The sequence below is a fragment of the Chiloscyllium punctatum genome, chromosome 25 (genome assembly GCF_047496795.1).
Source record: "Chiloscyllium punctatum isolate Juve2018m chromosome 25, sChiPun1.3, whole genome shotgun sequence".
Taxonomy (NCBI): domain Eukaryota; kingdom Metazoa; phylum Chordata; class Chondrichthyes; order Orectolobiformes; family Hemiscylliidae; genus Chiloscyllium; species Chiloscyllium punctatum.
Genome location: NC_092763.1, coordinates 46,389,751 through 46,406,070, shown reverse-complemented (window position 1 = coordinate 46,406,070; position 16,320 = coordinate 46,389,751). Strand labels below are relative to the sequence as shown.

At 39.3% G+C, this 16,320-nt stretch overlaps 1 protein-coding gene across 1 annotated transcript in view; it reads right to left on the bottom strand.

Annotated features, from left to right (window-relative positions):
- The window catches only part of med12 (mediator complex subunit 12), a 184,903-nt gene that overhangs the window by 109,486 nt on the left and 59,097 nt on the right, over nt 1-16,320 (bottom strand). Inside the window, exons 14-19 of the mRNA XM_072595208.1 lie at nt 16,068-16,172; nt 8,532-8,699; nt 6,896-7,040; nt 2,909-3,027; nt 2,317-2,460; nt 249-412 (exon numbers count right to left, since the gene is read on the bottom strand). Of these exons, the coding sequence (XP_072451309.1) occupies nt 249-412; nt 2,317-2,460; nt 2,909-3,027; nt 6,896-7,040; nt 8,532-8,699; nt 16,068-16,172 (845 nt within the window). The remainder of the gene's footprint in view (nt 1-248; nt 413-2,316; nt 2,461-2,908; nt 3,028-6,895; nt 7,041-8,531; nt 8,700-16,067; nt 16,173-16,320) is intronic.

Here is a 16,320-nt window from a genome sequence, read left to right as displayed (position 1 = left end):
CTTTCAGACATCTAGTAGTATACGCTACATAAATCAGTCTTTTGTCACATTCAATCTGCACTGAATTTGTCAATAATGCTCATGTAAAGCCATGTGACAAATATGAGGAGCAAACAACTGTGTATAATGCCCTTTCTAAAGGGAAATACAAGCCTGCATGTGGCACCATGGATCTCATCATTTGGGGGTGATGTATGTCCACCGTTATGACATAAATCTATTCAAAATGTAGTATGGCTAAGTCTCACCCTTCAAACACTTGTGCTGTCTGATCAGGGTTGAGGATAAGGCAGGAGTGATAACGTCGCAGGACTGCTACAATGCAAAGACACAAACCCGTGGTGTAGCTACCAACCAGACTGGATGACTTCAAGAGTAACTCTGCTTCCACCACGCTCAATTCATTCAGCAACTGCAGAGAAAAAACACAGAAGCAGTAAGCACAATTTCTGATCAGCTTTTACATGAATGGACCTCAGAACTAAATATCAGAACAATACAATAAAACTAAAGAATGATACATGCGGTACAGTGGCTCAGTGGTTAGCATTGCTGCCTCACAGTGCCAGGGACCAGGGTTTGATTCCAGCCTCCGGTGATAGTCTGAAGTTTGCACATTCTTCCTGTGTCTGCATGGGTTTCTGCCGGGTGCTCCCGCTTCCTTCCACAATCAAACAATGTGCAGGTTAGGTTAATTGGCCATACTAAATTGCCCATAGTGTTCAGGGATGTGCAGGGTAAGTGCATTAGTCAGGAGTAAATCTAGAGCCACTGGGGAATGGGTCACTCTTCAGAGGGTTGGTGTGAAGTTGTAGGATTTCTATGATATAGATGAGATTTAAGGATTGCAACATACTAGATTTCAAAATGAAGCTTTTGCAACCTCAAATCTCTTCTCAGGAAATGCTGACTCAAAATTCAAGTGCATTAGGGTAAGGTAAAGGTAACGTTGCATAGTCCCACAGGACAGTAGAATTACTCGCTCAGAGACAGCTGGTAGCACTTTAACCTGAGGGTCACCACATCTCAGGCGAGAGCAACACCTTGAAAAGAGAGTACTTCATGGTAACCTTAACCAGTGTGGGAATTGAACCCATGGCATTGGCATTGCAAACCAACCATCTAGCCAACTGATCTATACCAAGTAACAGAAGGTTGAACAAAGAGTCAGAATCATCTCAGGCTGCTGCAGTGCTTGCCATAACTCAAGCTGAAAGCAGTACTGAGTGAACATAAAGTCACTAGATGTTGAAGACTGGAGGAAAAGGCTTTCAGAAAACAAGTTAAACAATTAGGCACATATTTGGTAGTATACTGGGTGTTACTGGGCTAGCAATTCAGAGAAATATTTCAAAAGCCATCACCATGGTTACTGAGGAATTTAAATTTAATCAATCTGGAATAAACGACAAAATCAGCACTGATGTCCATGAAACCAATCGATTGTTGTTTGAAACCATCTAACTCACTCATTCCTTCACAAAGAGGAAATGTAACATCCTCAGTCTAGTACATATGTAACTCCAGTACCATAGCAAACTTTTTTGGCTCCTGACAGCCTTCCAAAATAGCCTAACGAATCACACAAGTACATTAAAAATCTGGCTCACCATTACCTTCCAGAAGATGAATAAAAATGTAGCCTGCTGCATCAAAGTAGATCAATACAGCCCATCTCAGCAGCAGATCAAGTGATTTAATGGTGAATACTATCCCATGATCCATTGTGGTGAAACAAACATTAACTTTTTAAAAATACATTAATGCCTGCAGTTTACAAGATGGTAGTTTGTACATCGCTGAGTTATTGAGGAAGTTGGTATTGAAATGTTCAAACCAGAAAGTCCCAGAGTCCCTCCCTGGTCTACAGCAACAAATATATTTCAATTGAACTCAGGTACTCTTCAGCAAGGGCTGGAAGAATCAGGCACACTACGTACTCTGATTGCTATTCAAGGACGTCAGCTGGCTGAGGGACACATGTCTGGACTTCAGTTCAGGCCATGATTGGGTTCAATTGCAATATCCTTCACTTTTGAAAATGCCTGCTGGCATTCACCATCTAAACTTGGGTTAAACAAGTACATCCAAATCCAGAGACATGAAACAATCCATTATATAATGTAAATCAGTTAATAACAAATGCAGGCAGTATTACTTTGCCTTTATTATACCCACCCACTAAATTTCAACAATTAGGTACAATTAAAACTGTAGCTGACCATCATAATAATAACACAACTTTAAATCGCCATTATATATCTTGAGGCTTTAAGTAAAGCAAATTGAGACAAAATAGATTAATATCAAAATTACCTGAATAGCAAAATCTATAAGTCCACTGATGTTGAGGGAATACTCCATCAGATCAAAGATGAACTGAATATGCTGAACAAGAGGCAGATGATAGGACATTCCTAAGGCAAAACTAGTGATCTGCTCCAGTACATTCCGTGACACCTTGCATCACAAAGAAAAGAAGGTAAACACTCAATTTTCATTTTGGAGAACTTACTTTTGCACAGATCTTTATCCCTTAATAGGTAGGAACAGCCAAAATCAGTGAGGAGGAATGCACACAAATTCTGCATCGTTAACAGATATTCGAAGTCACCTACACAAACAGCTTTTTAATTATAAGTTGTTTTTAATTGTACTGTGAATACATTATGGTTTTAATAAGCAGTATCTTTAAAATAAATGCTGAGATATACAATCAACACCAACAAGGCTGAACAGGGAAAGACAAGGCAAATATCAGTTGTCTAATTGTGTCTGTTCAAATAACATACTGCATTCCTTCAAATTTACGTGAATCTTAATTGCATTTATGAAAAGTATACAATAACATGGAAATTGATTATTCCTACTGCGCAGTTGAGGAGTTTAATGGCATCCTGTCCTTTACCTGAGAGGTCACCTGATGTTGATCAAAATGTGAAAGATGCTGAAATTTTGCAAATATATCCTCAGCTGTCGGAAATGCTTCTGGTTTATTTTTTTTTCGCTTCTGTCCTTCCTCTCCACCTGCAGTAAGATGATGCAAAAAAAAAGCTGCAATCTTCAGCAAATAACCATCTAAAAACTGGAGAGGAAACTTTGAAGAACGCAAGTGGAATCAGTTTATCAACAACCCATCTCAGTTGCATGGCCAATGAATTTTAGAATTACCTTTATGTTTAGCCAAGACATATCTGTCTTTTTGACACAATAGAAACATTTACTCAATTCCTATTTTTTTCTTCAAAAACACAACTCCCAGCATTGGTTATTCAAATGTGAATTATGTTTGCACACTTGCCGCTCAGGTACTGCACGCAAAGCTCAGAACCTACCTTGACAATCTACACAATACTATCAAAATATTACACCGACAGGGATGCTGGTTTTCTGGTAAGGCATGAACCAACTGCTTAATTTAATTGTTCAGTGCATATTAAAAATCCATGGAGATAATTCCAAGAAAAGAAATGCCTCTCCATACCCTGGGCGACCCTGCACACCGAATTAAAACCACCAAAAAAGATATACAAGGATAATATTGGTGCATTTTATTCCTGTGAGGTAATTATTGTACTTGTAAAAATCAAGCTGTTGCCAATTTATAGAACATCATATAGCTGCAGCAACCTTGGGGCCAATAGGACAAATGGACGATGGGGAGCTCTTTAATACATTAATCACACTTCCTCTAACAAATCTCTATCCAGTAACCATTGCTGATGAGTACAAAAACAGATGTGATTGCATGCCCTGATCACTGGAAACTTGAAACAAAGACTGCCATTCCAATAAAGTATCAGAGGTCAGTCAGCACTTGTGGAACTATAACCCATATGGTATGCTTGGAAAATTAAATTTTAGAAACAGATTAAAAGAGAACAGGAGTGGGAGATAAAGCATATTTGCAGCAAGCATTTGAGACAGCTAAAGTAGAAAAAAAGGAATGATAAATGCCCAAGAAGCTTAAATGACAAAAATGAAGAGGCCACGATAGGTGAGTTATCGACCTAGACAAGGTGACAGAAATCAGGGAAGTACTATGTATTTTTGCATGAAGGAAGTTGAACATCAGGTACAAGAACTTTAAATTTGAGGCACTGGGGGACTTGAGACAATGTAAGCCATCAAAGTAAACAGCAACAGGATAATAATTTATTCAGTCACAACTGTAGGAATTCTGTTTGAGACTAAGTGACTTGATCTGTGCTTTGAGTGAATTGAACAGAATGAAATCAAAAAGATAAGGTAGACCATACAGAATTTAAAAAGCTTTCAAATAAAAAAGGGACAACATGTAAAATCTGGTTTAAAAGAATACTGTAGTGTTAGATTATGACTTATTGATATATTTTTTACACCAGGCACTAAATAATAAGCTTTCTGTAGACATACAATTGCAGTTCATAATTGACTAGATAGCTTATACACTCTTATTTAATAAATCTGTTTCATTTACAACTCATCAGATCTGATGTGAAGGTCATATCAATTATGAAGACTAAAGTGATAGATCATGCAGAGATAGGTGTGTTACTAGAAACTTATGTTAATTTTAAAAATAGGAAAGGTACTCAAAGTTCGCTGGAGTTGGAAGATATTAATTTATTCAGAAATAGGGAAAGAAAATTTCAATGACTAACTAGTTTCAGCAAATTCCACAGAAACACTGTTAAAACATCTCAGAAAATGCATATCTATTCATACAAGCAGAGAATAATGCAAAATGGTGTTCCAATAGGGTTAGTCAAGGAATCCCAATGTTGCAAATAAATGCAAAATGTCCTTGCCCGCGTTCATTCAGTTTTTACATCATGCAATATATTCAAATTCCTGCCTGAAAGGGAACTCCCTTCACTGTGCCAGCTATGGGTCAGCTGGTAACACTGTCACTGGAATCAAAATGTTTTGGGCCAAATGTTAATCCAGAGATCTAAGTATTTTGAGTTTGCTGCATTGTTAAAAGGAGTCAACCTTAATACGAGTGGTGAAACCAAATTTATCCTCTCAGGGGGATGTAACAATCCATTACATTATTTCAAACAGCAGAATAGTTCTCCTGATGCCCTCCCCAATAGTAAACCTTCGATCAGCACTGTTAAACTAATTGTCTGGATTAACTGAAAGCAAAACATTGTAGATGCTGGAAATCTTGAAATAAAAACAGAAAATGTTAGAGAAACTCAGCAGGTCTGACAGCATCCAGGGAAGGAAAAACAGATTAAGCTTGAGTCCAAAACTTCAGATCTACACAGAACTCTTTTTCTCTCAAATTTGCAGTTTCTCAAGCAAATTCTGTTTTTAATTGTCTAGATTGTTTTGAGATCTTCAAAAGCATTTCACTGGTTGAAAAGCACTTTGAGATAGCCTGTGGTAATAAAATACACCATATAAATTCACTGTTCTTCTTATGCAGTATTCAAGTGCAGGAGAGTGTAATTTTACACCACAAAAGAACATACCAGAACTTTCTTCTACACCTCCTCCAAAGGTATCAGTCTGTCTGTTTGGGTAGTCACAAGCATACACTGCCACCCTGCATTCTCAGAATTTAAAATTTTGAAGCAAGGGTTAAATAATCAGAGGATGAGATAAATCCTAAGATGGGCTTTCAAGCCAAAATGAGTTGTATCTTGTACCAGCTACTCCCAGCCCAGTTTGTAGTAGTGGATACTACAGATCTCTGGCCTTCTGGTTATGCAGTTAGGAAAAATTCTGCTACAGGTTTTTTAATGATTCTGACACAAAAGTGTATGTACATGTTGAAATTTACGAAGGCAACACAGATGATGCATGAAGACTGTGCAGTTGATATGTGTATTAAGTTTTAAAAGTATGATGTTGCGTGTTAGCAAGTTTAAGTGTAAGAACACAAAATGAATTCCTCATCTTTATAAACCATTGTAATCATCTGTTGTCTTCAACCTCCTAGGCTGTCCAGTTTCCCTTTAAATGCATCACAACTATTCACTTTAATTCCCCTTGTAATGTCCAGTGCACCCTCTTAACTCTCTTTGTTTGATGTTTTTCTTCTGAAATCCCCATCAGATTTGTTGACTCGCTTATCTTGATGACCTCTGGTTATGCTCTTCCCCACAGTGAGAACATATCCTTTGTACCCATTTTGTCAAAACCTTTCATCGTGTTGAAGACCTCAATTAGGTCAACAGTCAGCCTTTATTTTTTCAATAAAGGGACTTGTCAATCCCTTTGTAGACTGCACACCCACACATTTCTGATATTATCCTTGCTTTTTTTTGCATTCTCATTTCTTCAGTGCAGGGTAACAAATCCGTGAAACTCATTGCCAGAGAAGGCTCTGGAGGACAAGTCATTGCATGAGGGTATTGAAGACAGAGATAGATAGGCTCTTGAATATGAATGGATGAAGGGTTACAAGGAGAGGGCAGGAGAATGCGTTTGAGAAACATATCAGCTACGATCAAAAATGATGCAGGAGACCTGAAGGGCCGAATGGCCTAATTTTGCTCTTGTATCTTATGGTCTATCCCCAGGATCTCTATCTCCTTTTCTTAATATGGTGATTTGGTGAAGAGAACTGCAAGCGGTATATAAACACTGTCGTGAATCACTTAAGACCCCAGAACTCACTCACTGTCTCAGCTTAAGAATAATGGCCGCTTGGACTACGTCATACTGAGCATCAGACATCCATGGAAAAAAGCCCGAGTGAGAGCCAATGCTTTCAGGAGAATCGCACAGCATTTGCTACTTCATACAGAAGTATAAATACACAACATGGACAAATTATATCCAAGAAAAATATGTATGCAAAACTTATTAGACAACGTTGGTCCACACTTATGCGGCATAAAATGCTAAAGTTGCACTTGACAAATTTGAACTTGATCTAAGGGATTCAAACACTACCTACCAGTTTCTGCAGTACTCTTCTTGTTCAAAACCTTCAGGATGTCTTTGGTTATTTTCTTAATTACGTGCCGAGCTTCATCGCGCTGTTTCCCAACACCATACAGAACCACCAGACGCTGATTACATTCATGACTTGCTGATTCTTCCTGTTTTGATAAGCATCAGCAAGATAGAAAAACAAGGAGGAGAAAGAGAATAGGAGAACCAGAGAGAAACTGTCAGCACAAGGAAACTTTCTATGTTAACTACAGATTCTCTTTTCTAATTACACAAGGAACCGTGATATGGTTGCTTTTGTCCTATTTCAGAGGCATTGAGACAGGCCCATGAGCAGGCAAGGGAATTTAGGGACAATGTGCAGGCAGATGAAATTAGCTTAGAAAGGCATCATGATCATCACAGATATGTCCTGCTCCTGTGCTGTTCTGTTCTTTGTTTATGTTCTATAGTAAAAATGTTGAAACAGTAAATTTAAGTGCTATAAATACATGATGGGTAAGTCAGCATCGTAAAGCAAAAGCTTGTTATTGTATCAGGTGTTTTGGAGGAATCTTTTTGAAATATTAACCTGCATTTTCTGTCAGATAGTGACTGATCTGCCAGGTGTTTCCCATATTTATATGCTGGATTTTCAACAGTCAAGGTTCCTATGCAAGATTATTCGTTTACTAGATTTTGTACAAAGTAACTTCAGGCTGCAATAAGACATTAGTGATGCAATTACAGCATTATCATGTTATTATTTTTTGTTCTGAAGTTGCAAAGTAGTCAATTTTTTTTGAACAAATTAAGTGTTCATGATTTTTCCAATTTCATATTTATTAAATTTCACTTCATTAGGTTATCAATACTGTAGAATGGTTCACTTTTATTTCAGATGCAATCAGAAACAAACGTTGCTAGATTTAGTACACCACAGATTATACAAAGCAAAAAAGATTGCTCCTCTCTGTCCTAACACCCCACATCGGGTCCGAGGAAAGTACTTCACAATGAACTAAAACAACATTTTCTTACTTAAGACAAGTGGTGGTCATTTTCACAATGGAGCTACTGTACGTCCATAAAGAACTACACTGGTATTGTCCAGATTTGTTTTTAGAAAGGAGCCTAAAGACCAGAGGGAGGCTTACCACTAGAATTTAAACTCAGATGCTGAAGATGAAAGGCCACTGATTAAAATGCTGCATTACCCGAAGTTCATCAAAAAGTAATAAATGGTTTAAGTAACTTAATTCAAATATAATGCTGACATTTACTCGGCACCTGTTCAATTTTCTAAGTTTTTTATTGAGTATTTACTTGCATTAATGTACACTGATCAGTGGGATCATAATGTCCATCAGACCTAACCGCTCAATAAATATTTTGGGAAATTGCTCTGGCAATGAAGTTTTCAGATTTGTCCATGATTTTGCATTTGCCACCAAGCTCATAGAAATGAGAAAACCTCAAAATGACAGCACATATTCTAATTGAGTTGGTAATACAGTTTGATATCATGATAATAACAGTGAGAAACCTGACATTGGATATTTGAAATCATTGTATTTTTAAAAGACAACTGAAAGCTTAAATAGGGTGAACAAAAACACTTCATCCTGCCACTGCCTCAACAATCCAACCTTGTACCTTACCTGAGGAATAGGAAAGTGTGTGGCATACTGTATATGTCTTGATTGGTCATATGGTGATGGAAATGCCACTTCATTTATTTTCTGTAACAGCTTCATGTCCTTTTCTGAGGCAGGCTTTTCTGGGGATGGACTAGTTTTTGATTCACAGTGCATTGAAGGAGAAAACATCTAAAAAGCAGGGGGAATAAAATCAATTCACATGGAAAGCTGAAATGTAATCATCAGTTGTAGCATTCAGTCAAAGCTTTCTGCAATTGTATTTTTCTGGATTCTGTTATCAACCAACCCCATATTCCGTACCCACCTTTCTGAAAACCAGTCATGGTTCATTCTTTTAATTGCTATCTAACAATCCCTGTTCATCTGTGCATAAAGTTGTGATCTAGACTTCGACACCAGAGAAGTAATTGTTGGGCCTCTTGCTGAAATATTTGTATCATCGATACTCACAGATGAGGTGCCGGAAGACTGGAGATTGGCAAACTTTGTACCACTGTTTAAGAAGGGTGGTAAGGACAAACCAGGGAACTATAGACCAGTGAGCCTGATGTTGATGGTGTGCAAGTTGTTAGAGGCACTCCTGAGGGACAGGATGCACATGTATTTGGAAAGGCAAAGACTGATTAAGGATAGTCAACATGGTTTTGAGAGTGAGAAATCATGTCTCTCAAACTTGATTGAGTTTTTTGAGGAAGTAACGAAGAGAATTGATGAGGGCAGAGCAGTAGATGTGATCTATATAGACTTCAGTAAGGTGTTCGACAAGGTTCCCCATGGGAGACTGATTAGCAAGGTTAGATCTCACGGAATACAGGGAAAACTAGCCATTTGGATACAGAACTGGCTCAAAGGTAGAAGACAGAGGGTGGTGCTGGAAGGTTATTTTTCAGAATGCAGGCCTGTGACCAGTGGAGTGCCACAAGGATCAGGGTTGTCTCCTCTACTTTTTGTCATTTATATAAATGATTTGGATACAAGCATAAGAGGTACAGTTAGTAAGCTTGCAGATGACACCACAATTGGAGGTGCAGTGGACAGCGAAGAAGGTTACCTCAGATTACAACAGGATCTTGACCAGATGAGCCAATGGGTAGAAGTGGCAGATGGAGCTTAATTCAGATAAATGTGAGGTGCTGCATTTTGGGAAAGCAAATCTTAGCTGCATTTATACACTTAATGGTAAGGTCCTAGAGAGTGTTGCTGAACAAAGAGACCTTGGAGTGCAGGTTCATAGCTCCTTGAAAGTGAAGTCACAGGTAGATAGGATAGGGAAGGTGTTTGGTATGCTTTCCTTTATTGGTCAGAGTACTGACTACAGGAGTTGGGAGGTCATGTTGCGGCTGAACAGGACATTGGTTAGGCCACGGTTGGAATATTGCGTGCAGTTCTGGTCTCCTTCCTATCGGAAAGATGTTGTGAAACTTGAAAGGGTTCAGAAACGATTTACAAGGATATTGCCAGGGTTGGAGGATTTGAGCTATAGGGAGAGGCTGAACAAGCTGGGACTGTTTTCCCTAGAGCATAGGAGGCTGAGAGGTGACCTTATAGAGGTTTACAAAATTATGAGGGGCATGGATCGGATAAATAGGCAAAGTCTTTTCCCTGGGGTCAGGGAGTCCAGAATTAGAGGGCATAGGTTTAGGGCAAGAGGGGAAAGATATAAAATGGACCTAAGGGGCAATGTTTTCATGCAGAGAGTGGTACGTGTATTGAATGAGCTGCCAGAGGAAGTGGTGGAGGCTGGTAAAATTGCAACATTTAAAAGGCATTTGGATAGATATATGAATAGGAAGGGTTTGGAGGGATATGGGCCACATGCTGGCAGGTGGAACTAGATTGGGTTGGGATATCTGAACGGCATGGATGGGTTAGACCGAAGGGTCTGTTTCCATGCTGTACATCTCTATGACCCATGTGCAAACAGACAGATTAATTGTTTAGACTCAAACATGAAGAAAGCACATGCAGTCTGGCCATTGTGGAACTGCAGCCAGAGTAGATTTGATAGCTTCAAAAGGGTGAAGAGGGAAGGAGGTCAAACAGATGGAAAATAGCATCTTAACAAAACAAAAATGGCTGATCAAATAGTTGTGAACAGGGCTTTCTATCAAGCAGACTTTCCATCAAGCTCCCATGCACTGGCTACCTACAATAAAAACAATAAAAATAACAACTTTGTCACAAATGATAGCATCAAAAACTCCAAATATTCAAAATAATCAACTTTTATGTAATAACCAGGCTTCACAAATCTACCAGAGAGTCAAACCTCACTACTGCTAATCATTAAACTACCACAAATGGATTGCAGTTTTCGAGAACTCACGTTTTTTCTTTCATCTGCAATTATATTTCACAATAGATTGTGATCTGCAGGTGGCATATCTGAACCAGAGATGGATATGAACCACATCCCAGTTATCCCAAGGATACCAAACATCAGAAGAAAAGCATAGACTGGAGCACTTTCACAAAGCACTTACTTGAGATCATAAAGTGCAAAGAAGATCAATCAAATGATTGAAGTACAAAATAATTTTGTAAAAAGCCACAATAAAGTTATGTTCTACGTGGTGACAATCCAAATAACAGAACTACGACTGGAGTGAACAGAAAAATACTTACTGCATTTCACTTGTAAGACATTTTCACAAATACTCAACAGACACTATATGGTCCTCCAAATGAGGATGGTTAAAGAATTGTTGAATGATCATTCACCAAAGTGAATGAGGACCAAGTAAGACTGAAGAACGTACGCTCAAATAAATACCAAATAATCATTTCCATTATGAGTTGTGTCCCAAGGTTATTCAGAATTAGTATATTGGGAAATCTTCCATGTTGAACAACACCAGTTGCCCTCATTGCTTCTTCCAACGAGAGTTCAAATGTACTCAGAGGAGAATTTCAATGACCATCATCAACATTGGCTCAGTAACACCACTGGTGACAGGTCAGTTCAGTTCTAAATGGTATACCTGCCAAATCCAGGCCTACAACAGATAGGAAGGGAAGTAACAAGAGTGAAAACAAATCTCATCTTTGCCAATCTACATGGTGCACATGCGTTCATTATTGCTATGAGTGGACAGTGACCTGAGACCCCCAAATCTTACTAAATGTTGAGCAGATCTCATAGCTTAAAACATGAAAGGCATTCTTAAAGCACTATGCATCAATTGTAGCAGAATTGCATTCAAACACAATGTTCAACTTTATGGTCCGGTATATTACTCACTCTGCCATTACCATCATCAAGGAATAAACCCTGATCAATGAGTCGTACAGAATAACATATCAGGAACAGAACTAAAAATGGGATGCCAACCTGATTAATCATCAGTAGATTATATGTGATATACATGATAAACAGTGGAAATAGTATGTTACAGAGTTAAACAATTCCATAACCAACAAATCAGATTCAAGCTCTGCAGTCCTGTCACATCCAGTCATGAGTGATGGTAGGCAATTAAGTATCTAACTGAAGAAGGTAGTTTTGTAAACATCTTCAGCCTCAACGATGGGGGTGCCCAAAGCATCAGTGCAAAAGACTAGGTTGAAATATCTGGAACCATGAGTAGCTAGAAATGCTGCTCTCTGTGCCAGCTTCTGACGTCCACACTCTCTTAAATGCCTGCCAAAAGCCAATGTAATTCATCCCAGGTGCTTTCAAAAACAGCTGAAGGCATTGAATACTGCAAAATGGCAACATCCTAGCACTGATACTGAAAACAAGTGCTCCAGAACAAGCTGCTTCCATTGTCAAATTGCTCCAGTATAGCGTTGGCATCAAGTGTGCCGTGAAGGAGACAACGTGGAAAATTGTCCAGCTCTGCCTTGACCACAAAACGCAGGTCAAGTCTGATCCAAGCAATTATTCCCCTCAGTCCACTCTCCAACATACATTAATAACTTGGATGGATACAAATACAATAGAATGCAAGTTTGAAAGAAAAGTAAGGGCAATAATCTCGTGAACTGTGACTTTATTCAATGGAGGAACAACTTGTTAAGCTAAATGTGGTTTATTTCTCCTTTTTCTTTCAATTAAAGTAATGAAACATGCTGTCAAGAGTGTTATCAAGTGGCACTTTCACAATAATAACCTGCCCACACGTGCTCAGTTTATGTTGTGCCAAAGCTATTCAGCTCCTGACCTCACTACAGTCTTGGTCCAAATGTTAAAAAAGTGAAATTTCAGAAATAAGAAGAGTGACTGCCCTTGGGCTCAAGGCAACAGTCAGAGATGTACAGCATGGAAACAGACCCATTGGTCCAACTCATCCATGTCTAACCTAATCTCGTCCCATTTTGCCAGCATTTGGCCCATATTCCTCCAAATCCATCCTATACCATGGATCGGATGCATTTTAAATGTTGTTATTGTAGCAGTCTCCGCCACTTCCTCTGGCAGCTCGTTCCCTAAATGTACCACCCTCTGCATGGTCCCTTTTAAATCTTTCCAGTCTCACCTTACACCTCGAGATTTGGGGAAAAGACGTGGTCGATTTACCCGATCCATGCCCCTCATGATTTCATAAACTTCTTTAAGGTCACCTCTCAGCCTCCAACGCTCCAAGGAAAAGAGCCCCAGTCTATTCAGCCTTTGCCTTTGGCACAAACTCTCCAACCCTGGCTATATCCTTGGAAACCTTTTCTGAACGCTTTCAAGTTTCACAGCATCCTCCTTATAGGAAGGAGGACAGAATTGCATGCAGTATTCCAATAGTAGCCTAACCAATGTTCTATACATCCGCAAAATGACCTCCCAACTCCTATACTCAAATGTTCTAGCCAACAATGGCAAGCATACTAAACGCCTTCTTCACTATCCTATCTACCCACAACTCTACTTTCAAGGAACTATGAACCTGCACTCCAAGCTCTCTTTGTTCAGCAACACTCCCCAAGACCTTACCATTAAGGCAAACGTGAGGACTGCAGATGCTGGAAACCAGAGTTTTGATCAGAGTGGTGCTGGAAAAGCACAGCAGGTCAGGCAGCATCCGAGGAGCAGGAAAATCGATGTTTCGGGCAAAAGCCCTTCATCATTCCTGATGAAGGGCTTTTGCGCGAAACGTCGATTTTCCTGCTCTTCGGATGCTGCCTGACCTGCTGTGCTTTTCCAGCACCACTCTGATCTAAACATTAAGTGTATAAGTCCTGCCTTGATTTGTCTGTTCAAAATGCAACACCCCATTTATCTAAAATATAAACCCCATGTGCCACTCCTCGACCTATTGGTCAATCTAATCAAGATCCCATTATACTTGAGGTAACCTTCCTCACTGTCCACTACACCTCTAATTTTGGTGTCATCTGCAAACTTACTAGCCAGACCTCTATGTTCATATCCAAATCATTGACATAAATGATGAAAAGCAGTGGACACATCGTTGGTCACAGGCATCCACACATCCGAAAAGCAACCCTTCACCACCACCCTATGTCTTCTACATTCGGGCCAGTTCTGCATCCAAATGGCTAGGTCATTCCCTCCAACAACTTGCCCACCACCGATGTCAGGCTCACTGGTCTATAGCTCCCTGGCTTTTCCTTACCACCATTCTTAAATAGTGGAACCATACCAGCCAACCTCCAGTCTTCCAGAACCTCATCTGTGGCTATCGATTATACAAATAGCTCAGCAAGGAGCCCAGCAATCACATCCCTATCTTCCCACAGAATTCAAGGATACACCTGATCACATCCCAGGGACTTATGTACCTTTATACGTTTTAAGACATATACGTTTCCTGAAGAAGGGCTTATGCCTGAAACGCCGATTCTCCTGTTCCTTGGAAGCTGCCTGATCTGCTGCGCTTTTCCAGCAACATATTTTCAGCTATGTTTTAAGACATCCAACATTACCTCCTCTGTAATGCGGACATTTTTCAAGATGTCACTATTTATTTCCCCACATTCTCTTCCTCTCATATCCTTTTCTACAGTAAACACTGACGCAAAATACTTATTCAGTATCTCCCCATCATTTCTGCTGTTCCACACACAGGTGGCCTTGCTGATCTTTAAGGGGCCCTATTTCTCTTCCTACCCATTTGTCCTTAATGTATTTGTAGAATCCCTTTGGATTCTCCTAAACTCTACTTGCCAAAGCTATCTCATATCACCTGATTTCCCTCTGAAGTAAATTCCTACTGTCTTCAAACTTTTCTCAGGAATCATGCGATTTCTGCTGTCTATATCTGATATATGCTTCTTTCTTATTCTTGACCAAAAGCTCAATTTCCCTATACCACATACTGAATCAGAATTTTTTCTTGAACACACTTCATAAATTTCTCTCCATCCAAGCTCTTAACATGATGGCAGTCCTAGTTTATGTTTGGAAAGTTAAAATCTCCTACTATGGCCATCCTATTATTTTTAAAGATAACAGATCTCCTACAAATTTGTTCCTCAAATTCCTGCTGACTGTTTTTGGGGTGGGGGGGGGGGGGGGGGGGGTGGATCTACAGTTGCATTCTCAGGTTAGTTGTTAACAATGGTGATTGATGCTAATCTAAAAAGTGAGATAACGAAGTTTTACATGAATTCATGCAGTTTTTGAGCTCAGAGTTCTACATGAGTGCATGCTTTAGATTAGGATCAATCTAACATCATGGTATAGACAGAGAACACAGGGGGCTAACACCCTTCAACATATTGTCTAGCTATCACCATTGTTAACAGCTAACCTGAGAATGCAACTTTTTAAAAAAGGTTTTGTGATTTACACATGAAAGAAGTGAAACTATCATGGTATTGTAACAGATGAAAGGCTTAACAGACAATCAATTCTTCAATGTATAATTTCAGTTACATCACACTGTAAATTTTTGCTATAAATTCTGTGTGTTAGGATTGAGCCCTCCACTACCACCTGATGAAGGAGCGACGTTCTGAAAGCTAGTGTGCTTCCTATTAAACCTGTTGGACTATAACCTGGTGTTGTGTGATTTTTAACTTTGTACACCCCAGTCCAACACCAGCATCTCCAAATCAGAGACAAAATAGATCTCTTATTTAGCACCTCATTCATCACCTTTAACATATACTCCCTGCACCACTGACACACAGTGGCAGCTGCTCTGCACAAGATGCAATACAGCAACTCATCAAGGCTCATTCCACAGCCCCTTCTAAACATCTGATCTCTTCCACCAGGGCAGCAGCCACATGTAAACAGTACCAATTACAAGCTTCTCTCCAAGTCACACACCATGCTAACTCGGAATTATTTTGTTATTCCTTTACTGTCACCAGGTTAAAATCCTACAATTTCCTCCCTACTGGCACTTTGGGTGCACCAGCAGCACATAAATTGTAACAGTTCAAGAAGGTGGCTCACCATCAACTTTACAAAAAAAATTAGCAATGAGGATCAAATGCTGGTTGTCAGTAACACTTGTATCGCATGAAAAAGGATGATTTAAAGATACAAAATAGCAGCAACCCTCCCAACTCCCAATCTCCAAATCAAGGAACTGAGACAGGGAGAAAAACGCTTAGAATTAACAATTCACTTACGGAGAAATCAGAACTAAATTCACTTTTAAAGTCATTCTTTTCCACATCCTCAAAAATAGCACTGGAGTTTGGATCTATGTCCATGCTTTCTGATAAGCCAGGATCCTGCAAAAAGACAGATTAAAATCCAAATTTAGAATTGCCTGGGATCTCAAGCATTTTTGTCCATATTAATCATAGTTGGACATCTTTTGGAATGGCAAAAAATATATTATACCTGGTACCATGCTTATTGGTAAATTCATAACCTCAA